This window comes from Pelodiscus sinensis, chromosome 5 (assembly GCF_052426305.1).
Source record: "Pelodiscus sinensis isolate ZL-2025 chromosome 5, ASM5242630v1, whole genome shotgun sequence".
Taxonomy (NCBI): domain Eukaryota; kingdom Metazoa; phylum Chordata; order Testudines; family Trionychidae; genus Pelodiscus; species Pelodiscus sinensis.
The window spans coordinates 59,784,556-59,810,636 of NC_143056.1; the positions used below are offsets into that span (position 1 = coordinate 59,784,556).

General features: G+C 45.9%; 1 protein-coding gene across 1 annotated transcript in view; it reads right to left on the minus strand.

Moving 5' to 3' along the window:
* KATNBL1 (katanin regulatory subunit B1 like 1) overlaps positions 1–26,081 on the minus strand; it is a 52,445-nt gene that overhangs the window by 17,567 nt on the left and 8,797 nt on the right. The window contains exon 2 of the mRNA XM_075927064.2: positions 1,767–1,891. Coding sequence (XP_075783179.1) covers positions 1,767–1,877 — 111 coding nt within the window. The 5' untranslated portion in view covers positions 1,878–1,891. The remainder of the gene's footprint in view (positions 1–1,766; positions 1,892–26,081) is intronic.

The window sequence follows — 26,081 nt, forward strand, 5'->3', positions numbered from 1 at the left end:
ACTTGAATATCCTTAATACTAAATCAAGTTTTTGCTATATATGTTCAGCAAGCCGTTTAAAAAAATAAGCATATAAATATTTGACAATGACTAATCTTCATTACAAAAACCTTTAAAATGAAAATCACATTTCTGACTAAGTTCCTTATTTAAAAATTAACTTGTGACCTCCCGCTTTTAGTATCTGAAATCTCTATCCAGAGATTTCTAAAGAGGATTAATGTTCCAGATTGATGAACAACCCTTCCCTGTAAATATTTTCTGCTTACTTGGGATGCAGGATCCAGATAGCTTTTGTAATTTTAAACCAAAGCTGCAGAAACTAATGCTAAGCCTTCTCCACATTTAGATCCTTAAGGTTCATCAGTTCAGTCCACATCCCTAGCTAATTCCCTTATATTTTTAAAGTTAGCCCTTTTGAACTCAAGGACCACAGTTATAGTCCTTTTTTTGTTTTATCATCTTGTGCAAATCATCCTCTATCCTCCTGATGCTGAAAGCTCTAGTTCTCTTCTTGTAGGATTAGCTACTCTTTCCTTCTTCCTTACTCTCTCACTGTCTGTTACTGCAAGGTTCTCCCTTTTATTTTCCAGCTCAGCAAAACTGTTCATCACCTCTATTTCTCCTTTAGGTAACAAGTCTTTTCCTAAGCCTTGTTCTCAGTGTCATGTACTTCCACTGTACACTTTCTTCATCCAGCAGTCTAACCTCGTAGTACTATGGTCCACCATGCATCTGCAAGTGTTGTGGTTTCCCTCCAGCCTTCTCTCTCCTTCCCTCCATTATTTGCTCACATCCCCTTCAAAGCTCAACCACAGTTTCTAACTGTATTTCCAAACCTTGAATATACTCTTCCTTTACATCCATCAAGTGGCATTTCATACAAATAAAGCACCCTTCAGATACCCTCTCCAGAATAACGTACCTCCTGCAACTTCCATGTAGACATTTCCATTGTCTCTTCCATGGGTCACTATCTCTTCCATGGGTCATTTTGGGTCCCTATCACTGCTGCTATCAGAGCTTTCCCTTCCTTCTAAATTCCTATCTGGGGTGAGCCATGGCACCTAAAAACTTCACACACAAACCATACCCCAAACTCACATTACAAATTCCCACTTAAACTTCAAACTTTTGTTTTCAGTTCTGTTTGCTGGCTTCTATGTTGTGCTGTTCATTAAAGCACTGGAATTCTAAAGCTGAAGCAATCTGATTGCATTAGTTTTTTTGAATTTTTATGCCATGCCTGAGCAGGAGGAAAAAGACAAGTTTCTATGCAGATGATACAACAGTGTCAAATGGTTGGCTTGGGCAGTGGTCAGCCTGGTTGTTTCCACTCAGCTGCTGATGTAAATTCCATACATTGTGAAGGAAGTGTAGGTTATTTTGTAAATAGTATCAAACAGTTTTGGACCAAGCTGTGTCTGTGAAAGCATTTTCCACATCCTGAGAGATCCTTGTTATTTTTAAATCAAAGGCAGCATGCACAGAGCATAAATTAGAGATGACTTTTGACACCGAGTGTCAAAATTGTGGGATAAAAAAATCTGTGCACCCATTTAATTATTTAAAGTTACAGCTAAATTAAGAAGGGAGTTGATATCTATATTTTTGTTAGTCTCTAAGGTGCTACAGGACCACTCATTTAACCTTTTTTTTTTTCCTTTTTCTTTTTTAAGATACACACTAACACAGCTACCCGAGACGGCATCAAATTTACAGTTTTAGTTTATAACTGCCTGAAAAAATAGTAACAATAAACTTACCTCCTTCATGTTCTTCTTAGTGGAATGAGAGATCCTTTTTCTGAGATCAATGTGACAACCCTTGGTATGCAACAGGTTCCATTTTCTAACATTGTGAGCTTCAGATGCCATAATCTCCTAAATCCCTAGTTTTCAAGAGAGTTTACAAATTAGAGACTAAAATTCATTCAAGTTAAAATAATCCCCCCCATCCCTCCACCCCATCTTTTCTGAGCTACAGGTCCTAGAAACTGTTAAGACAATTACAAATAAACTATAAAAATCCATAAAATAGTCTGGGTAATTTACATAGCATAGCAGTACCATAATTCAGCAGATGTCAAAATGAGTTTTATCACTGGTGACAGTCCAGGTGAATGTTTGACCTTCCAACCTTTGTCTATTAGCATTTAATGGGAGGTTCGGGGTCTAAGGACCAGGAAGACTGGTGCTATCATACGAACAACAAACTTTGGGCAAACACCTTGGAACAATAAGCAATTAAGAAAACTACGTGGCAAATATTTTATGAAAAAAGTATTAATTTGATATCAGATCAATTAATTTCTTTTGCTAGTACACAGAGCTATCATCTAGAACTGTGGTCACCAACCCATTGATCGCGATCTACTGGTCAATCTTGGGGGCCCGACCAGTCGATTGCGAGGCTTTTGGGGCTCTCCCCCTCACTGTCCCCACCCTCCAAGATGAATGCTGCACTGATGCTACCTCCACGAACAACGGAGGTAGCACGGGCTTCCAGCAGGGTGGGCTGAGTTTTGCAGCCGCGCGCCTGGTACAGGAAGTGCGTGGGCTGCTCTTCCTCTCCTCGAACAGCCGGCACAGTACCTAAAATGCCAGTCCATTATGCGCTGGGGGGCTTTGTTCCCCTGCTGCCTTCCTGCGTGTGGGGAAGGGCTTCGGTGTCCCGGACTGCGCCGGCTCTGGCTGCTCAGGCAGTGCGTGCTGCCGTGGGGAGGGGGAAGAATAAGGCGCAAGCTTTTCTAGCGGTTGCGGTTGGTGTGGTCTGGGACTACCCTCCCCTGCAGGCAGGCAGCAGGGGAATAAAGTCCCCAGCATGCTGGATCCAGCTGCTCAGGCACCGCGCACTGCCCAAACGGTTGGGGCTGCCGTGGTCTGGGACTCCCCTTTCCCACTGCCTGAGCAGCTGCTGGAGCCGGAGTGCTGGGGATTTTATTCCCCTGCTTCCTGCTGGGGGAGGAGCCCCAGACCACACCAACTGCAACCACTCAGAAAGCTTGCGCCTTACTTCTTTCCTCCCCGTGGCAGCATCCACTGCCTGAGCAGCGAGAGCCAGCACAGTCCCAGACACCCAACCCCTTCTCCGTGCACAGGAAGGCAGCAGGGGAACAAACTCCCCAGGGCGCGACGGACCAGCATTTTAGGTTGGGGCTGGCACGGTCTGGGACTCTTTCTGCCCCCACGCCGAAGGCAGAGGGGAATAAAGTCTCTAGCACACCAGCTGGAGCCGGCGTGGTCCGGGACTCCCTCTCCCTCCATTCCCAGCCCACACAGGAAGGCATCAGACACACAACGAGCCAGGGTTTCAGGTACCGTGCTACTGTTTAGGGCTCGGGGGAGCAGCCCATGCACTTCCTAGGCCTTGGCCTACAGCTCCAGGATCCCCAGATACTGGTACCTGTCCTCTCCCCCTGCCCAGACCCCAACAAGCACCCTGCCCACCACCCACCAGCATCCTGTTCTCTGCCCCAGGCCCTTCCCCAGCACCCATTGGCACCCTACCCAGCACTCTGTCCTGGTACCCCCTGGCACCCTTCCCCAATAACACATCCCCTGCTCCCACCAGCACAGTTGGGGCCACATTAGTGAGGCTTGTGGGGGTTTTGGAGAGGTTTTTAATTTTGCATATCACTTGTGTGGCCCTAACTGACTTTTCTGTGGGTCAGTGACCCCTGACTCAAAACAGGGTCCCTGCCCTTCTCATATATAAAGACAATGCAGGAACTTGTGTTTGACATAGTATTTTATTTAAAAACAAACCGCCAACTGGGGCCAAGCCCCCATCTGCCCACAGCATCATAACACTCCTGCATTACACCTTCCCCCAGACCTGAACCTATCATACACTGGAACCCCCTGCCCTGTGCCCCTCACATACCCCAACCCAAATTCCTGCACCCTCATATCCACAAGCCTGTGGCTTGCTTAGTACCCAACCATAAATCTGACCCCAACACTACCCGGCCAAGTCCCCTCCCCAACCCAGCATCCCCTTCTCCACCTCCTTCTGCATCCAGATTTCCTCCCAGAGCTTGCACCTCTCACCCCTTCCTACACCCAAATCCCTACACATCCTGTCTCAAGCCAGCAAGGGTGCGGCTAGACTACAGGAGTTTTTCAGGATTCTGGAGATACCCCAGAAAAACTCTTCTGCATCCAGGGATGCATTTGTTCTTCCGCTTTTTTTTAAAGTGGAAGAGCAAACGTGCTCTTTCGGTAACCCCTATATTCCTATTTCCACGAGGAATAAGGCGGCTTCCAAAAGAAGAGGTTTTTCTGACATTTGGTCCAGTCTAGACAGGCCAAATGTTGGAAAAACTTCCTACAGAAGAATTTGGGAAAAAAAGCAGCAGTATAAGGGTTGGGGAGAGCAAGTAAGGAAGGGGCAGGAGATCTTGGCTTGTTCTGTCATTTTGGGTGTAAAAAGGTTGGAGACCACTGATCTAGAATGAATTCTACAAGGAAAGAATATGCAGAGACACCAACAAGATGCAAAAAAATTAAGAAGGGAAGAAATTACATCTAACCTGGACGGAAGAGGGAAAACAAAATGGAGTGGGAGTAGGGTGGGTGGAGAGGAAGGAAGAAGTTAGGTAGGGTCAAAATGTAAGTTAATCATAACAAAGACCAACCCACATTTGGCAAGTAGGTACCAGTTTCAAGTTCCTTGATCTTTGAAATCTTTTCACAATTTTTTAGAATGCAATATTAGCTCAGAAATAGACATCAGCAATTCATTTAATGCAAAACGCATAGCTCCCTCCCATAAATTCATCTCAACTATAAAAGGAGATGCAAGTATTTGCCAGTTGTAAGTACAATAGCCAAAAATTTCTATTTTTTGCTGCAGTAAAAACTACAGAAAAATTACAAGTTTATAATAAAGAGGACACCAAATCAAAGAAATCCATGACCCAGAGAATGTGGTATTTTAGCTACACACTGAAAATCCACTACAGAAGATGGCACTCATAAAGTTACAATATCTTACAGTAAGGTAAATACCAGCCCATAACTAGAATTTTGTTTAAACAAATCAATGTTCTAATGATTAAACAAACTATATTAAAAATAATGCAGGGAAGTTTTTGGAGAATGTTGGGGAGAACTTCCTGGTACCAGTGCTGAAGGAATCAACCTGGCACCGTACACAGCTTGACCTGCTGTTCACAAACAGGGAAGAACTAGTAGGGGAAGTAGATATGGGTAGTAACATGGGAAGCAGTGATCATGAGATGATAGATTTCAGGATCCTGACAAAAGGAAGAAAGGAGAGCAGCAAAATACACACCCTGGACTTCAGAAAAGCAGACTGACTCCCTCAAAGAGCTGACTGGCAGGATCCCCTCAGATGCTAACATGAAGGGGAAAGGAGTCCAGGAGAGCTGGCTGTATTTTAAAGAAGCCTTACCGAAGGCACAAGAACAAACCATCCCAATGCACAGTAAGAAAAGCAAATATGGTAGGCGACTAGACTGATTTACTGCAGAAATCTTTGGTGAACTGTAGCCAGACACAAAAACCCCATCTTGTTTTTCCACGAGCCCCATCTTGTTTCCTCCCCCCCCCCCCCCAGAGAGCAAGAGAAAGGCAGTCAGCCTTTGATGCCCTGGGAACTCAGGTGTGCTGCCTGTCCCTGACTCTACCATAAACAGAAACCAGACAGTAAATGAACTAGCTGATGACTGGGAGGCCTCCCGTCGCCGTGATGGCTAGTATCAGTAATTGACACGCCTGCACTGTCCCAGAGAGGAATCTTCGCCCATCACATACCAGAGGTGCCCATTGTCTGCATTTTCCCAGGTGTGAATTATGCTTTGCACCCTTCGTGGGAAACTTGGCATTCAAAGCCATTTTTCCTAATTGGCCACTTGAGCCCAGGAAGAAGCCTACATGACCCAAGGGGTATAAAAGAGGTTCAGCAGCCCACCCCATTGGAGCTCCAATCATCTATACCTGCTGGCAGGTATTGATTGTCTCCCGAGGTCTGTGGGACGCCCAACCTCGCCCTACTTCTTCCCGAGGGATTGAGAGAAAGACGCTGGCCACGCCAAGTCTGGAACGCAGGGGTGAGAATATATACCTGCTATGTGTATTTTGCATGCATTTAATAAGAGCTCAGAAAACCAAAAGGGTTTCATGGTACCTGTAAGTAACTTCTTAGTGTAATTTCCTTTGTAGTGGCTGTGTTATCTGTAACACAGCAGTAGCATTTAACAACTAAGTTTACCCTGTAACAATAAAATAGTAACTGTTTAAGCTTTAACCTGACTCCTTCAGTTGCTGTAAGAACCAAGCACAATTTAAAAGAACTTCAGCCGGTCATAAGGGACTCACTGCCCTGACCGTCGGCTGACATGAACTTAAACACAAAAGGAAGCTTATGAAAAGTGGAAACTTGGACAGATGACTAGGGAGGAGTATAAATATATTGCTCGAGAATGCAGGGGTAATCAGGAAGGCAAAAGTACAATTGGAATTGCAGCTAGCACAGGATGTGAAGGGTAACAAGAAAGGTTTCTACAGGCATGTTAGAAACAAGAGGGTTATCAGGGAGGGTGTGGGGCCCTTACTGGATGAGGGAGATAACCTAGTGACAGATCATGTGGGAAAAGCTGAAGTACTCAATGCTTTTTTTGCCTCTGTCTTCAGACAATGTCAACTCCAAAACTACTGCACTAGGCAACGCAGTATGGGAAGGAGGTAGGCAGCCCTCAGTGGAGAAAGAACAGGTGAAGAACTATTTAGAAAAGCTAGACAAACAAATCTATGGATCCGGATTTAATGCATCTGAGGGTACTGAGGGAGTTGGCAAATGCCAATGCAGAGCCTTTGGCCATTATCTTTGAAAACTCATGGAGATCAGGAAAGATCCCAGTTGACTGGAAAAAGGCAAAAAAAGGGAAGACGGACAATCCACGGGACTACAGATCAATCAGCCTTACCTTAGTCCCCAGAAAAATCATGGAGGGGATCCTCAAGGAATCCATTCTGAAGCACTTGGAAGAGGGGAAAGTAATCAGGAATAGTCAATATGGATTTACCAAGAGCAAGTCATACCTGACCAATCTGGGATTGGCTTCTAAGATGAGGTAACTGGCTCCGTGGACATAGGGAAGTTGGTGGATGTGATATACTTTGACTTTAGCAAAGCTTTTGCTACGGTCTCCCATAATATTCTTGCCAGCAAGTTAAGGAAATATGGATTGGATAAATGGACTGTAAGGTGGATAGAAAACTGGCTAGATTGTCGGGCCCAACGGGTAGTGATCAAATGGCTTGATGGCTGGTTGGTGGTCGGTTTCAAGTGGAGGGCCCCAAGGATCGGTTCTAGGGCCAGTTTTGTTCAACATCTTCATTAGTGACCTGGATGAGGGGATGGACTGCATCCTCAGTAAGTTTGTGGATAACACTAAGTTAATACTCTGTTTCTGCTGCCATTAATTTTTACAACAAAGGCACAGAACTATACATATATGTAATGGCAAGCTTTTCCATTAAAGTATATTTGCAACTTTAAGATTAAACTTCTGATTTGAATTCAGACAAAACCATTTTTGCAACTATACTTATATAGAAGAAATTCAGTTCACCTTTAATCTAAGAACACATTTACCCAGGTTGTAATTCAACACCACAGTTGTTCTAACAGAACTAATTTATTAAAGAGAAAAGAACAGTAGAGTAGAGTAAAAACAACAAAATAAAATCCCTACAACAAAATCTACACAACACCTGCTTTGCCCCTCTCACCTCCACTTTTAGTGTGGACTTTGGAATGCTTAAAATTTAAGTTGGTAGTGACCAAACACCACACTTTTAGTTAATATATACTGTCCCATTACTCTTCAGGAGGCTTGATGCTCAAGTCACTGTTACTATAATTATCTTGTGCACAATTTAGTTTTATGCTTTGATGGCTCATTCAGAAGGTCACAAAACATTTTAGAATCTAGACACTTGGATTATTTTTAAATGTTCCCTTTGTGACAAGAGAGCAGCTGAGTTTTGCAGAGATTAACATAAGTAGTTGTGATTGGATTAAAGTTACACGCAAGTGTTAGGTAGAGAGCACACTTAAATCTGAAAGCATTATAATGTTTGATCTATGCAGCCATTCATAATAAAGGCTTAAACCCACCCTAAGTTTTATTAACAGTGCAGAACTATACACAGGTCATAAGCCTACTGAGTGTTGGGCAAGGTGTTAACCTCTCCAAGTTCTCATTTGCTATTTTAACCAGAAAGAACAGGTGATGGGCAGCAGCTTGAAGCCATATTTTAACTTTTGATGTCTTTGGAGGATAGTTGTTCAGGAATCTACTTTGCTTTCCCTGTCCCAAACAATTTAAACCACCTTTTGATTCCATTTCTTTACTTAGCATCTGAGTGCAGTATATCTGGGCTATATAAAACTTGGAATAGTACAGGAAACCTAGAGCAGGATTTTACTCCCATTGCAGTGAACCAGGAAATCTATTCTTATATATCATATTTTCAAATGGGGGTGGGGGACTTTGGAAGGGTCCATGAGCGGGAAAAGGAATGAATTAGAGATGTTTAACTTTGAGGAATTGACTAATTAACAGTTTATGCAAATTGCACTGACTATTCGATTAGTTGACAGGGCGCCTAGGGCTATTGCTGCATTTCAAAGGTGAAAGCGCTGTGGAGAGCATGGGGCCAGCGGGGAAGTGCCCTACTGGCCTTGTGCTCCCCATGGCATTTCTAAGCAGCAAAACTGCATGGAGCCCGGGATCAGCTGGGGATTTCCCCACTGAACCCAGGCTCCATGCAGCACTGCTACTTTGAAACGACACATGCAGTCTGGCACCAGGTTCCCCAGTGTTTCAAAGCAGCAGCGCGGCACAGAGCCCAGGGTCAAGGGGAGATTCCCCAGCTGATCCCAGGCTCCACATGGCGCTGCTGCTTTGAAATGCTGTGTGCAGCCTGGGGACACCCCAGCTGGCACTAGCTGCATCCCCCCCCAGCAGACCAGGGAGACGTGGAGCAAAGCTGCGGAGGACCTGGGCCGAACCGTGGTGCTTCCAGAACAGCGCCGCGGTCCGGCCCCGGGTGCTCCGCCGCTCTGTTCAGCGTCTCCCTGGTCTGCAGACCAGGGAGACGCTGAGCAGAGCAGCGGAGGACCCGGGCAGGACCCGCAGCGCTTTCAGCTGATCTGGAAGCTGTGGGTCCGCCCGGGTCCTCTGTGGCTTTGCTCAGCGTCTCCCTGGTCTGCAGACCAGGGAGACACTGAGTAAAGCCGCGGAGGACCCGGGCCGGACCGCGGCGCTGTTCTGGAAGCACCACAGTTCGGCCCGGGTCCTCCGCAGCTTTGCTCCACGTCTCCCTGGTCTGCTGGGGGGGAGGGGGGGGACGACGCAGCTAGTGCCCCCCCAGCAGACCAGGGAGACGTGGAGCAAAGCCGGGGGCCTGTGGTAGAGCAGGTGGGGCACTGCTGGTTGGTCCCGCAGCACCGCTTCTTGGCGCTACTGGACCAACCCGGCAGCACCCCAGCTGCTCTGCCCCAGGCGTCCTGATTCAGCTGCTGATCAGTTTCAGCAGTGGCTGAATCAGGATGCCTGGGGCAGAGCAGCTGGGGTGCTGCTGGGTTGGTCCAGTAGCTCCGAGGAGCAGCCGCGCTACTGGACCAAGCCAGCAGCACCCGAGCTGCTCTGCCCCAGGCGTCCCAAAGTCAGCCGCCGCTGAAACTGACCAGCGGCTGACCAGAGGAAGCCCGAGGCAGAGTTGCTCTGCCCTGGGCTTCCTGGAATCAGCTGCTGATCAGTTTCAGCAGCAGCTGACTTGAGGACGCCTGGTGTTCTTATCTTGAATCTGTAAGTAAGTGGAACTGGTGTCCAGATTCAGCGGACTGATCAGTTTCAGCAGCGGCTGATGCCAGTTCCGACTTACATATAGATTCAACTTAAGAACAAACCTACAGTCCCTATCTTGTACGTAACCCGGGGACTGCCTGTACTCCCTCCCCTTCGCTGCCTCTTTCTGATAGAGGCAGCAAGGGGAAGGGAAGCGACTAGTTGACTAGCCTGCCGGCCAATAAGCATTTGCTTATCAGATAGTCAATTAGTCGTTAACATCCCTAAAATGAGTGGCTTTGTCTTGCACGTTACTAGAAGCTCACATTTTGGGGACAGAAAGTGGTCAGATCTATATGGATCTGAAGCATGAGAAATGAAGCAGTTTAGGCACAATTTCACATACTTAGTCTCACTAAGAATTCAGTAAAATTCCAAAAAAGTGATCCTAGAGATGGTATCCACTAATCAAATTGCCAAGAACGATGTAGTTCAACTTGCCAAACATTGCATCTTTCAGTGAGACTTTGTCGTAAGAATTTATCCAAGTTAATAACTGTCTGATCTAGCCAAACATGTCTGACATGTAGAGAAATACATAAATAAATAAATAAATAAAATAAAATAAAATAAAATAAAATAAAAAATAAAAAGATTCCCTCCCTTTTGTATAATTGAGATCTCAGGTACTGTCTATTCTGTTTCATATGAAAGACTATGGATAACTGGAAAGCCTTTAAATATGGAAAAATGAATGAGTCTGACAGACAATATGCAAATGAAACTAATTAACTGAATAGAGAGTGATTTTTATTTTATTTTCTCTGCTGTTCATTGTATTTTTCTGGCAACACTGACATCTGACAAACAGCTCTAAAGTCACTCAGGTAAAGACTAAAAGCTCTCACCCCTTCAGTTAAGGGCTAGAAAAGCTCACAAATTTAATTGAATCCAGAGAGGAGTTCTCTAGCAAAATGAAGACTGCCAGCCAACATGCATCTGATATTTCTTGGCTTAAAACACCAGAAAGGTTTTTTTATGCTTAAGCGGGCAACAAGTCATTTTGGGCTTTCTTTGTGCAGCACAAACTAAAGCAGTATACATCATCGTTCAGGCGTGATGGAGTCTCTCTCAAAATGGGGAGGAAGGGAAGAGAAGACCCATTCTCTGTGGCCCTAACCCTGTTCCCCTCTTGCTCCCAGGCCCCACTGAAGCTAAAGCCAGGTTGGGGAGCCTAGGCCCCCCTCTTCATGGTTGGGGGAGGAGCCTCAAGAGTAGCCATCAGCCTATGTCTCTGACTCCAGACCCACCAACCAGGGAAAGTAAGGGTCTGGGTGTCTTACCATGGCCAAATGTGGCTTCACACCCACCCAGGTGTGTGGGTGTGGTGTACTTTGGGAGAGTGCTGGGGGAGGCTGGACTGTGGCAGAAGGTGGGAGGGCCAGTGCCCCTTGACCTTCCCTGTTCTCTTTACTACAGACAGTCCCCGGGTTACGTGGATCCGACTTATGTCGGATCCCTACTTACAAACGGGGATTTTCTCACCTTGGAGGACGTGGGTGGCGGGACCGTGGCGCATCTCGGCGGTCCCGCTGCCCGCGTCTCCCTGGTCTACTGGATGGGGGAGGAGGAGTGGCGCAGCTAGTGTGCCTGCCCACCCCCCCAGCAGACCAGGCTTTTCTCGCCGCTCGTCAGTTTCAGCAGTGGCTGAATCAGGACGCCTGGGGTAGAGCAGCTGGACCAACCCAGCAGCACCCCAGCTGCTCTGCCCCAAGCGTCCCCAAGAGCAGCTGGGGTGCTGCCGGGTTGGTCCCGCCGTGCCAAGGGTCGGCACTACCAGACCAACCCAGCAGCACTCCAGCTGCTCTGCCCCAGGAGTGTCCGATTCAGCTGCTGCTGGTCAGTTTCAACAGCGGCTGAATCTGGACGCCTGGGACAGAGAAGCTGGGGTGCTGCCGGGTTGGTCCCCGCAACACCGCACCTCGGCGCTGCGGGGACCAACCTGGCAGCACCCTCGCTGCTCTACCCCAGGTGTCCCCAAGTCAGCTGCTGCTGAAACTGATCAGCAGCTGATTCCAGGAAGCCCGGGGCAAAGCAGCTCTGCCCTGGGCTTTCTGTAGTCAGCCGCTGGTCAGTTTCAGCAGCGGCTGAATCAGGGACACCTGGGGTACAATATGTACCAGTTCCGACTTACATACAAATTCAACTTAAGAACAAAACTACAGTCCCTATCTTGTACGTAACCCGAGGACTGCTTGTACTGTCCTGTTCCTTCAGCATCTCTGTGCTCTTTGCTACTGTCCAGGTCACCTTTAATGTACCTATTTAAAATGAAATTTGCACCTAAAGATAAGATATTTAAAGGCCAAAACTTATTACTTAAAACATTTAAATATGTTCCATTCACGAGACTATCAAAAAAATTTGAGTTAAAGGCAAATCAGAGGAAAAAAACATTAAACTGTTGAGGCCACACTTCATAAATATGCACAATAGGTCATGTACTGCATTAAGGGCTTATTTTTAATAAAAAATAAAATGGATACGTTAGTTCATGTATTTATCTTCCACTTACTATCCTAATGCAGCTTGACACTAAACGTGAGCAAAAAGTGCTTCCCGTATGGGAGCGGAACCATGATAGCTGGACTGCAAAGGGTTCCCTGTGCAGTTGTGGGGCTGCTGACATCAGACTCCTGCAAATACAAGGTGCAGGGAAGGTTGTTATCGATGCATTATTTTTTTGGGGGGCGGGGGAAGGGCTAATTTCAATGTGCCAAATAAAAATCAACTTTTAGCAACTATTTAGATCAAATTGTGCCAAGCCTATTTAGAAGCCAGAAATTATTCTTGTGAGCTACTCAAAGTATTATTGTGTGTGTGTAAAACTAAACAGCATTCTTTCAAGACACCTACCAACGTTCTGTGGCTATACCACTTAATAGTAAGAATTACGCAAACAAGTTCTTGGATCTGTTTACACTCTGGGACTAGCTCAGTATATTAAGTCATGAGACTTACCACATGCTCATATATGGAAGGTGACCCAGGTGGATGACTAAACTAAGTATGTGTAAAGAGCTGTGCTGAGGCTATAAAAGGGAGGCAAAGACTCAAAAGCTGACAAATGACTATCCTTACTACCGGCAGTCCCTGGGTTACGTACAAGATAGGGACTGTAGGTTTGTTCTTAAGTTGAATCTGTATGCAAGTCAGAACTGGCGTCAGCCGCTGCTGAAACTGATCAGTTTCAACCGCGGCTGAATCTGGATGCCAGTTCTGACTTACATACAGATTCAACTTAAGAAACCCAGGAGTCCCCAAGTCAGCTGCTGCTGAAACTGATCAGCGGCTGATTCCAGGAAGCCTGGGGCAGAGCAGCTGGGGTGCTGCTGGGTTGCTCCAGTAGCGCGGCTCCTTGGCGCTACTGGAGCAACCCAGCAGCACCCCAGCTGCTCTGCCCCAGGCGTCCTGATTTAGCCGCTGCTGAAACTGACCAACCCGGGACCAACCCGGCAGCCCCCAGCTGCTCTACCCCAGGGGTAGGCAAGAAAAGCCTGGTCTGCTGGGAGGGGGGGGGGGGCACTAGCTGCACCCCCCCCCAGCAGACCAGGGAGACGGGGGTGGCGGGACCACCCAAGTCCTCCACAGCTTTGTTCCGTCTCCCTGGTCTGCTGACCTGGGAGACGGGGAGCACGCCCGCAGCGGGACAGCCCAAGTGCGCCCGGGCTGTCCCACTGCGAGCATGCTCCACGGCTTTGCTCCTGTCCCCCTGGTCTGCTGGGGGGGGGGGGGTCCAGCGGCTTTGCTGGACCACCCCCAGCAGACCAGGAGACCGGGAGAAGCTTTTCTCGCCCCGGAGGACACGGGTGGCAACTCGCCACCCGTGAGCTCCGGGGCGAGAAAAGCCCCGTTCATAAGTGCGGAGCGTAAGTCGGGGACTGCCTGTATAGCCGATTGCCTTTCAAGGCAAAATGGGTTTTTGTTAATACTTTCCAGCACTGACTGCTAGATCCAGGCTCTCTCAGATCAGAAGAGACTGCAGTTATTTTGATATCAGTTATATGTGGCCAAGATGAAAAGGAACACTTTTCTGTAATGTTACTTTTACCTGTAATTATGTCTCAGAAGCAAGTAGGGTTGTGTCCTTTTTCCTTATACAAATGAGTTTGGACTACAGGCTTTAGGTCAGTTGCATACCTCATACAACTTATGCTAAATGCTTTTAAAAAGGGATGCTCAATTTGAAGCTACAGTGTCTGAAAGATTAGCTGCTATTACACATAAGATTACTAACAGAATTTAAATTGAAAAATGTTTTGCACGATGTAAACAGTAGAAAAAAATTGACAGCACTTTGTATAGTCAGTTAAGGCAGAAACAGGCTGAGATCTCACTATAAACAGCAGAAAGACAGAAAAAAGTTTCTAAAAATATAAGTGGATAGTATACTTTTCAGCTTCTTAATTTGAAGACATACTTCCTCCTAGGACCATTGCCTACTACAGACTAAACCTGCAAGTAACACTAGTACAATATTTTTTACGTGCTTTCTTGCTCTTCCTCCCACCAGCTAGTAGGGGAGGATAGAAAAGGTCAGGGTCTGAATGGGACCGAAGGGGTGTGAAGAGAGGGAGGTGCAGACATACATGGCGATGGGAAAGGGGATACATAGCTACATAGGGCCAGGACACTGGCTGGATGAGGGCACAGAAATATGGGGTAAAACGGAATAGAAGAGGGTAAGTGTCAGCCAGGATGCACATGGGGGAAGCACCCTAACAATCTGCCCCTCCCCAAAACCTGTTCCATATTATTCCCACTCATACCAACAGTTCTACAAGTTGATATCCATGTTCCTTCTCAGCAATTTACTTCCTCTCCCTCAGCCCCCCAACTCCCCCAAGCCTTTGAACTGTTTCTGTGGGGTGCAGAAAATATGGTTCAGTAATTAATATACCTAGTAAGGAACCTGTTTGCCAAAAAACCCTAAATCTTTGTCATCTGGCTTGTTATAGATATATTTGGTGACAGGAATAATTGAAACTGGTGTAATTATACTGTGTTATTTTGACAAATAAAATATGCAGAATTAAAATAGCATGCAGAATTTGTAATTTGTTGGGGCAGAATTCTACCAGGGAGTATAACACATCTGAAATTATATAACTGGCAGCTAAAACATGCCTTGTCTAGCCACAAAAGTCGTATTATTTAGGAGTAGCTCAAGTGGCACTATGTGACTGGTAATATGGTAGTAACACTGATACAGGCTTTAAAGGAAGGAGACAAGCTATTTTGATATAAAGAATCATTATACCAGTACTATTATGCCTACATTAGATGATGTACAAATATATTAAAGAGTCACATTCCTAACTGACAGTAATACTGATTCAGAAACTGTACAGAACAAAACAGCTTCAGATACTGTACAGTAGACTGATTCTTAAGGAGCATTCTAGGTCTGTTATACTGTAATGTAAACCCATAGCACTGGTCTCATCTGCAGAGCTAAATATAACAATTTAGACCAGCAGCTCTCAAACTGTGGGTCGAAACTCTAAAATGGGTCATAACCAGTGCTCCCGCTAAGATGTGCACCTGTGCAGCTGCTCAGGAGAGATTCAAATGCCACCCAAATAATGAGCAGAGTATTCACACATAGGATGAAAAAGATTAGAGTGAGTCATATCCTCATTTAATGCTGGGGTTGCCAGAGCCAGCATTAGACTTGCCGGGACCCATAGCTGACGGCCAAGGTCCACCTGGGGTGATAGGGCTCAGGCTCTGTGTCCCCCCTTCCAGCGATGGATAAAGTACCCCAAAAAGTTACTTGAGTAAAAGTACTGCTACTTTGGAAAAAACTGTAACTAAGTCAAAGTATCCTTCCGGAAAACTACTTGAGTAAGAGTACAAAAGTATCACATTTTAATTGTATTCAAGTATCCAAAAGTAAAAAGTGGTTATTTTTCACACACACAATGTGCATTGACATATATGTGCATGCATGTGTGTGTGTGTGAGAGAGAGAGTGTGCATCTGTGTAAAACAACAATAGCCGTTAATAAAGATGATGCTCCTTCTGGAAAACTGTACATCGGGGTGGTGAACCCTTTTTGGGTCGGGAGCTACTGAGAGGCAACACCCTCCCCCCCCCAAAAACAAAAACCCTTCACTGATATAGCCTCGAAATCTGGCCAAAGGGAGCAGCAGAGAAACTCTCTCATGAGCAGTTTCCAGCACTGCATTTCTCCAGCTGGGGGAAGGACAAACAGCAGCACATGACACTGTGCTGCTTCTCCACACGCTGGATCTAGACCCTGAGGCTCAGGGCTTCCCCCCTGTACCGGTGCTCCAACCTCCTGATATCTTTCCATGGGGCTGGTGCACACAAAATCTACTAGCCTGGACCCCCCAAAGCTGTAGTGTGAGACATCGCCCACTGTGACTCATTTTCCTAGGGGGCACATGGGAGAGCTGATTTCAGTAACACATCTCCACTGCACTCACCTGCCTCACATTGAGGAAGCATCAGCAACCCCCCGCCCCCATCCCCCAAAAGTGAGCAAAACTTCTGTGCCAGCCAGGGAAGCAGGAAGATAAGACAAACTGCTCATGGGGGGTGGGGGTGGGGGGCGCAATGTAAAGGTCTCCCCGCAACAACTCAAACTGTTATATCCCCCAACTGAGCCAGTAGCCCAGCCCTCCTCAGTTCCCCAATGGCGATCTTAGGAGAAAGGGGGGGGGGGGGGGAGGAAGAGGGGAGTGGACCCATACCTCCTCTACTCTAGCACACATCCAGATAGCAGGGTTGCTCCAAATCCCAGCCAGCCCGCACACAGACGGAAGCTGAGCACACAGACAATTCTTTAATACCCATCAAACTCAGGTGCCCACCCCGAGCCTCTTCCAGCACAGCTGGGCCCACACACTGATCACAGGGATTCTACAGGGGTCCTCTGTCCCAGGGAGAATGGGGAGCCCCTGCCCTGGGCACCCACTCGGCTGCTGCTCCCACAAGAGCAGAGGATTTACCTGACAAAAGGAGGTGCCTCTGTCCTCCCTGACCTTGGCTGAGCTGGCTGCTGGGTTTCCCTCCTATTTAGCTGTCTGGCCCCAGATAAGGTCACAGGAGACTATTCAAATGTACCCCTTCAGCACATTCCCATGGGGAACCGCCCTGCTTGCTCAGATCTCAGGCTGGCAGTGCCTGCATAGATACTGTTTTTGAATGAAAAGTGTTGATGCGCTATTAAAAGGCTTCTTTGTTGGTAGATTCATTGTGCTTATAGATTTGGGCTTTTTGGGGATGATTGGGTGCTTGCACATGCAGATTTGCCTAAGCACAGCTGACTGATGAAAGCAGCGAGTAACTAAGTTGTTCCAGAAATTGGTGGGAAGTAAAAAAGTACAACATTTTCTTAAAAAACCTGCTTGAGTAAAAGTCAAGGTATCACAAAAATAAATTACTTGAGTAAAGTACAAATACCAAAAAAATGTACTTAAGTAGTGTAACGAAGTATTTCTACTTAGTTACTTTCCACCTCTGTTCCCTGCCATATAGTAATTTTGTTGTCAGAAGGGGTGTGTGGTTTAGACGTTCAGGCATGAGCCTAAATATCTACACTTCTATTTTTAGTCCTGAAGCCCAAGTTCCATAAGTCTGAGTCTGTTGACCAGGGACAGGTGCAGGTCTGCACTGAAGACATACCCTAAGAGAGCTTCTTAGGCACACTAAGCCAACTCAACTGAAAACATACCAAAAATTTTTTTGGTCACAATAGGGCCTTAGTGGTGTTAAAGTTTAAAAAAAAAAAGTTAGTGACTTTAACTGCCACATATTTCCACGTTTCAGTTTGACCCCAATTAAACACATTACAGCTCTAAGGATGTAGCACTAATTTAGCAAGCTCCTATTTAGACTGAATGCTGTTGGCTTTTAACTCTTTAAATACCCGAGTACTTCTCATAAGTTAGAGCACAGGTCTCCAACCTTTTTACACCCAAGATCACTTTTTAAATGTCAGGACAAGCCAAGATCTAACCCACCCCTTCCTTGAGGCCCCACCCTCTGTTCCTCTTCTCTCCATCACTTCCTATCTCTGGCCCTTATACACTCTCAGGGTACAGCTACACTGCCGCTTTTTTCCAATCCTTCTGTTGGAAGAAATTTTTCCAACATTTGGCCTGTCTAGACTAGATCAAATGTTGGAAAACCATCTTCTTTTGGAAGCCTCCTCATTCCTTGTGAAACGAGGAATATAGGGGCTGCCCAAAGAGCGTGTTTGCTGGAAAATCTCCTATAGTCTAGCCTCACTGGGTTGAGACAGGATGTGCGAGCTTTGGGGTGGGAATGAGGGATTTAGGTGTGGGAAAGGGTGAGGAGTGCAAGCTCTGGGAGGGAATTTGGATGCAAGAGGAGGTGGAGAAGGGGATGCTGGCTCAGGGAGGGGGCTCCAGGCTGGGGAGTGTTGGGCTCAGGTGGAGGGTTGGGGTGCTGAGCAAGCCACAAGCTTGTGGATGTGATGGTGCAGGAGTTTGGGTTGGGGTGTGTGAGGGGCTCAGGGTAGGGAGGTTGGGAGTATGATAGGCTCAGGACACAGATTTGCAGTGTGTGAATGGTGCAAGTGTATTGTGGCAGAAGACTCAGGATGTGGGGGTGCAGGAGTTTGGGTATGTGAGCGGCTCAGGACATGGTGTTCCAGTATATGATAGGCTCAGATTTGGGGTTGGGGGTGGGGTGGGAGTCAAGGATGTTATGATGCTGTAGCCAGATGAGGGTTTGGCCCCAATTGGGGGCTTATTGGCCAGGCTTCATTTTTAAATAAAATATGTCAAAACAAAAGATTTCAGCATTGTCTTTATTTATGAGAGGGACAGGGAACCTGTTTTGAGTCAGGGGTCACTGACCCACAGACAAGTCAGTCAGGGCCACACAAGTGAAATACAAAAAACACACCCCTCAAGCTTCACTAATGTGGCCCCAACTACGCTGGTGGGCGTAGGGGACAGGGTGCTGTGACAGGATGTCAGGGCAAGGGCCAGAGGCAGGGTGATTGTGGGTGCCAGGGCAGGGGACAGAGTGCCAATGGGTGCCAGGGCAGGGTACTTGTGGGGGTCTAGGCGGGGAAAGGGGACAGAGACAGATACCTGGGGATCCTGCAGCTACCCACCAAGGCCCAGGAAATGCACAGGCTGCTCCCCCATCCCCCAAACAGCAGCACGGTACCTGAAACACTGGTTCGTTGCACGCCTGATGCTTTCCTGCGTGGGGTGTGAACGGGGGAGGGGAGTCCCGAACCATGCCATCTGGAGCCAGCATGTTGGAGACTTTATTCCCCTGCTGCCTTCCTGCGCGAGAGGGTGGGGGGGGGGGTAGGGGAGAAGGAGAAGAGAGGGGGCATTCCAGACCACACCAGCCCCAACCGCTTGGGTAGCACACGCCTTGCTCCTCCGCTCCCCACAGCAGCGCGTGCTGTCTGAGTAGCTGGAGCCGGTGCGCTGGGGACTTGATTCCCCTACTACTTCCTGCGCGGGGGGGGGGGGGGGGGAGGGGGAGGGAGGGAGTCCAGGACTGTGCCAGCCCCAACCACGCAGGCAGTGCACGCCTTGCTCCTCCACTCCCCACAGCAGTGCGTGCTGCCCGAGCAGCTGCAGCTGGCACAGTCCCGGACTCTCACTGCCTGCCCCGCATGCAGGAAGGCAAGAGGGGAACAAAATCCCTAGCACACAACAGATCAGCGTTTTAGATACTGTGCTGGCTGTTGTATGTTTTTTTGTTTTTTGGGGGGGGGGGGGGAAATCAGGAGGAGAGGAAAGGCAGCCCACACACTTCTGGGACCTGGCGCGCAGCTGCAGAACTCCCCTCCCCCCAAACTACGTCTGTTGTCCCTAGAAGTAGTATCAGCACAGCGTTCATCTTGGGGTGGGGAGCAGCAACAGGGCCCCCCCCCCCCGAAAGCCTCGTGATCGGTAGGTCAGGCCCCCAGAATCGACCAGTCGATTGCAATCGATGGGTTGGTGACCATGGAGTTAGAGGTTAGATTTAGTGGCTGGTAGGGTGAAGAACTTCCCCTGTAATATGAAAGTTCACTGATACACACTTCAACAAGGTGGGGCTTTTATTTTCCAATTGAGTTAGCTTAATACAATTGAAAAGCTGTTAAATAAACCCCAACATGTTTGAAGCAATATTAGCTGGCTATATTGTAGGCTTAATTCCCCCACTAAAAGCCTGGCAAGTCTTGGCAATGAGCCATTCCTCCATTCAAACTTAAAGAGCCTAATGGCTGCTCTGAACACATTTGGCTGCCCACAGTCTGAAAGGCCATTGTGACAGCCAGGAAGTTAACTGTAGTTTATGTCCCCTTCCATTAGCTCACCTCATACACGGCTAGCTCAGAGCCACTAAATCATCTTTATATCACCACACTGTTCTCTTTTTTGCAAAGCCTCAAGGAAGTGGTTAAGCAGTAGTTGTGTAGTAATTCTCTACCATGAGTATGTGCATCTCTGGAGGGTATACACATTGGTTTTCAAGGGAGCACATCAACTCATCTAGATATTTGCCTAATTTTACAACAAGCTGTACAGAAAGCATTAGTGAAGTCAGCACAAATTAAGATTTCATAGACAACGATTTATTTATACTGCTCTGTACACGACATACTGAAATGTAAGTACAGTATTTATACTTTAATTGACTTATGCTATAATTAAATGGTAAACTGAAAAAGTAAGCATTTTTTCAGTAATAATGTGCAGTGACACTTTTGTATAATTCTATCTGATTTTGTAAGTTTAAGTGAGGTGAAACTTGAGGTACACAAGATAAATCAGACTCTTGAAAGGGGTACAGTAGTCTGGAAGGGTGAGAGCCATTGTTATAGTGGAGTACCAGAGCCACCGAGGTAATAAATTAACCACATTAATGAACTTAGAAAGTAGCTTATAACACAGGTTTTTGCTACAAATTGGAGAAGACAGTTCACTCAGTGAGAAACATTACATTCCTGGCATAGAAAGTCTGAAAACAAGCTTTCTCCAGCTGGCACTCAAAGCTTTTTAGGCTTCCATGTTTATCTAACTTCACATAAAAAAAGCTGTGTGCAACATCACAGAAAATTGGCATGCAGATTAAAGCTTTCTCTGTCTAGTGCAGTTTTAAATGGACATCTGATTACTTTACTAGCTCCATGGATAGCTCCCCTGTATCCACATACACATTACATTAATAAAAATATAAATATTCACAAAAAGTTAACTTTTAAGTTCGAGTTATTAGAGATTATTTCTTCATAAAACACTAAAATGAAAAATTATAGTAAATTTAGGTTAGTCTCATGGAACCCACAGTCTCAAAGCATTACCCTGCTACCACTATAAACTAAATTCACACTAATTTCTTTTTGCAATACCATCACCCTCAGGTACACATCAAGAAAGTGAAAAAGGAAAAAAAAAATCCCACCACAGTGTATCATTTATGACAGTGTCTCAACTTTTTTTTTTTTATAAAGTACCCTTTTTAAAAAAAAAGTACCCCCTTTCTCAAACAACATTTTGTAAGTACCCCCAGTACCTACAGTTTTCAGACACCATTTTTTTTCTACTATTGCAACACATTTGTTTAAAGAACTTAATCAAAGCCAGGTGGGCAATTAAATTGTTGGGTGTAAAAAGTACAAAAATAATGAAAAAAAATTTCAGTTTTCTCCAAATTTCAGTTGTGTTGACGTACCCCCAGACTTCTTTCAAGTACCCGTAAGGGTACTAGTATCACTGGTTGAGAAACACTGACTTATGACATTATGAATGTACGTACAAGACATTTGTGAATAACATAACTCTGTTTAATCTGCAATTTTATTAAGGTAATACACATTGAATACATAATCAACTTTACCTTCTTCCTCTACCTTGTGAAAGACTATATTTTAAGATAAGGTATTTTAAATGATGTTCCAAGGTTCTGCACTGTAATATTTTCAAATTAATGTGCATATACTGACTGCTGTAATAACCCTGAATTTAAAAATTCAACATTTTGAAAAGGATATTTAGTACAATCGAGTACTGTAGCCCAATACTGTATAGATATGACTGTAGCTGTAATTCCTTGCTTTTTAGTGTTTGCATTGCAAGGAAAGATACTCAAGTGACTGTAACTGGGTGAGTCCACAATGGGGGGCAGGAGCAGAGAAAGAAGGTTTGCTGTCAGCAAAGGATAAAAACCTAAAGACCAGAAATCGGTACTCTTCCCATGTTTTAGGAAACATGGTAATTCCTAGCAAAGAGAAGGCTTAAGTTAAAGTTTGGGAATTTGTGCCATAGTAGGTGACTTTCTAACAGACAGACAGACTGACCTTCTCAAACATTTAAAAAATGACACTCTTAAGTCCACTCTATTTCTACAAGTACACATTAAGGATGTGAAAGGTTTAGGGTGATGCTTTCACCATTAACACATAATTCTTACCAGTTCTGGATAGCCAGTAGGGGCTGGAGCAGCTCCCCACCTGCTGTAGGGAGGGGATTGCTCCAGCGCTGCAGGGGGCCTGCCATGAACAGGGGCCACTTTGGCATCCAGATTAGGGATGTAATAGTGTAGTTGATTAACTGATAAGCAAAAGCTTATAGGTTAATGCTATAGACTACATGCATTTCCTTCCCCCACCCCACAGATAAGGGCTGCTGCCACCCCGTGCTGCAGTTTTTAAACTGTCTCTCCTCACGGATCAGCTCCTGCCTGGCACCCCACAAAGAGGGGCAGGGGACTCCTCGGGGACAGAACCAGAGTGCACTGGCTACCAGCCCCGCTCCCGAGGACTATAGAATAGTCAACTAACCAATAAGAATTCATGAGGTTACTCGACTATTCAATTAACCAATATTTAACATCCTTAATCCCGAGCAGTCACTGTCTGTATGGAGCCAGGATGCCCTGTAGGCACAGGCTTGCTCTATTAGGGGCTGGGAGCTGGCGACAGCCCCACCCCGGAGTGGTCCCCAGCTTGGGAATCCTGCTTTAGTCAGTTAACTGCTTAAACGCTAGGCAAACCTAACTTTTAACTGGTTAACTTGGTTTAACGGGATGCGGTTACAGGAGACCCTTGGATTGCCTGCATCTGGCCTCCAACTCAAAAAGGGTTCCCTACCCCTGCCAATAAAGCATTCCATACTCCATAGGACTAATTTTACATACAAGAATGATACATAAACCAAACAGATATACAGATCCAGCAGATTATGACATGAAGATTGATAGGTTACATGAGATAATCTGTCTAAAGCAACTTTGAGTGAGGCTTTTCTATGTCCACAAGTCCATTTAGGCATTTTAGATAACAAGTAACTGATCCCTTATCAAAAACCAATAAAAATATTAGTTATTACTTCATATTGTTGATAGAATAGTGTAGATAAACTGAAAGCAACCTAAGATTTGTTTTAGAATACACAGGACAACATATCTAATTGGCTTCTTAAAGAGAAGTTAGTAACCTTTAACATAGAACGTTAAGAGATTTTTTTCTTCCTCACTTTTAGGAAATCTTAGTTAAAGATTCGTAGTTTATAAGATTTGAAGCTTGAGATATTGAAATTACAGTGATGGGAGAACATTCAATCAGCCTATTTGCATATTGATGTAATTTATGTGTCCAATGCACATTAAAATGTCCAATGCACATTAAAATGCACATTACTGCAAGAATTCCCACTAATATTTTTAATTAAACATGAAGCAGAAAGATTGTGACAGTTTTCCTTGGGGGGGAGGGGGAGGGAGGCAATATTAAAACTAAGATTTTTTTAAGTAGACAACCACTTAAGCAATTTTCTAAGCTGCCAGTTTTACTTTGAGGCAGCTTACACAAGATCATTCTCCAGGCCCAGATGCAGGAATTTATGGAGGGAAGGAAGGAAGGAAATGCTCTTTTTTGTAAATGGGGACTGCGATTTTTAAAAATATATATTTTCCACTGCTCTTTTCTCCCCATAGTGATATTTGAATTTGTTTTCAATAAAAAAGGCACAACTGGAATATATGGGACCTTTTTTAAAAAGGATTTTATTTTAAAATAATTTTCATTTGAATTTAAAGTGGTCCCTTATTTTCCAGTTATATTCCAATTGTGTCTAAAAATCAATGTAAAAAATAAATAATAATTTAAACTAGAATAATAGTAATACAAGGAATCAACCCAGTTGCAGTGAAATTGCCTGTGTGCTACCAGGCAGCACTAATTGCCCAACACCTATGGGACACTCAGCCGGGCCCAATTATATCCTATATCTGGGGTGCCCAAGACATCGATCACAGTCGACCAGTTGATCCCAAGTAGTCAACCAGAAGATCACGAAGCAGACCAGCAGTCTACTTCCCCAGCTGCCTAGGAGGGCTTGAGCAGAATCAGCCCCTATCTGGTTTGGCCAAGGCTGTGGAAGCCAGCCCAAGTCATGGAAAGGGCTGGTGGCTGCCACTCCTGCCACAGTGGCCCAGCCCCACCTGGCCTCACTCCTTGGGGGTGGGGGAGAAAAATCATTCCCCTCGCCAGCCGGAGCACAGGGGAGGGAGGCTTAGGCAACTTGTGGGACCACGAGGGGATGCATTCACACCTTTTGCAATCCCTCCCACATATAGGCCTGTTCTCAGATTGACCATCTGCAAGTCAGCCCAATCCTCAGAATCCTACAGGGCTTGGGAGCACCCTAGTAAAAAGTCAGGGTATGAAGAAAGAGGGAATGAAAGTTTAAAAGGAAGTTGTTTCTGTTTCAAGTTTTCAATGGGCTGTGTCAAATGGGGAATAGGTAGTACTCTGTACGTTCCATCCCTATGACTTAACAAAACGAAAAATTAGTCACAGTAGATTTTGACTGTACATGTTCTGAGCACTAGTGGCTTCCATTATCTTAGCTCCTTTTTTATAGGGTTTGAGTATATCTATGGCTTCTTGAGATCTTTCTTGATTAGGAAAAAAAGTAAGTGGTGCTATTCTCCAATGTGAAATCCACACATGGCACCAAAATAAGATCAACTCTCAGATGTGAGATCCCCTCTCTCTCCTTTCTTATACAATGAAATACCAACTTTTAAAAATCAATTGCAGGTATCCCTCAGAGCTATTGTTCTGGGTACTCTGAAGACTCTCACAGGCCTTGTTTGCAACTTGTGGTCTTCAAGTCTTGGATTGACACATATTTAGGGATGTGAAAGGTTAATTGGTTATTCGGTTAACCCGTAAGCATCACCCTAAATGGGTAATGCTTACTAGTTCTGGTTAACTGGTAATCCGGAGGTAGTGGGGGTGTGTGGAGCAGTTCCCCATGTGCTGCAGGCAGGTGTATGCTCCAGCCTTGCAGTGGACTCACCATGGGCAGCCTCTGTATGTGCAGGGGCCGGAGGCCACCCCAATTGGGCCAGAGTGGTTCCCAGTCAGTCAGGTCAACCTAAATCTTCAACCAGTTAACTGATTATTAAGGATGTAAAATCCCAGTTACCTACAAGCTCATGAGAGAAAATACCTGCTTTTCAACACAAAAATACACGTATTTAAATAACTCACTTAAAAATAATAAGTCAGATCTTTTTCTTGTAGTGCAGATATGACTATAGACAGGGCTCGACAAACAATGTAATCTACTCGCCCATGGCGAGTAGATTACACTCTGGAAGAGCCGGCGCAGAGCGATCTGCGCATGCACAGAGCACAGAACCACGCGGCTGGCGAGCAGGGCTTGCCGTTGCTCGGCGAGCCCTGACTATAGACATCTCTGCTTGTTAATCTTGGTCTCATCTGTAAACATTGCTATTATAGATGTTAGCGTAAAGTCATTTAAATCATTAACCGATAAGCCTGGCCTTATCGGTTAATCCAAGTGACCCCCCCCCTTGCTGCCTCATTATTAGAGGCAGCAAGTGGGGGGAGAAGGGGAGGAGCAGGCAGGAACTGGTGCTTGGCAGGGGAGCTGGCTTAAAAAGATCCCATAGAACCACCTGCCCTGGCCCTACCCCCACACTGCTACCAGATAGAGAGGCAGCAGCTCAGAGGCAGAGAGGGGCAGCAGGTGAAAGTCAGCTTCCCACGTGTACTGGCTTCCAAGATGGCTACCCTCGTGTATTGGCTTCTGTGGAGATGCCTATGTCCCTTCCCCCTCCCAACCACACTGCTGCCTTTCTATCAGAGGCAGCAGGTCAGGGCAACAGACAGGAATGGGTCTGCACAGGAAGCTGGGTTTTTTAAACCTACTCCCC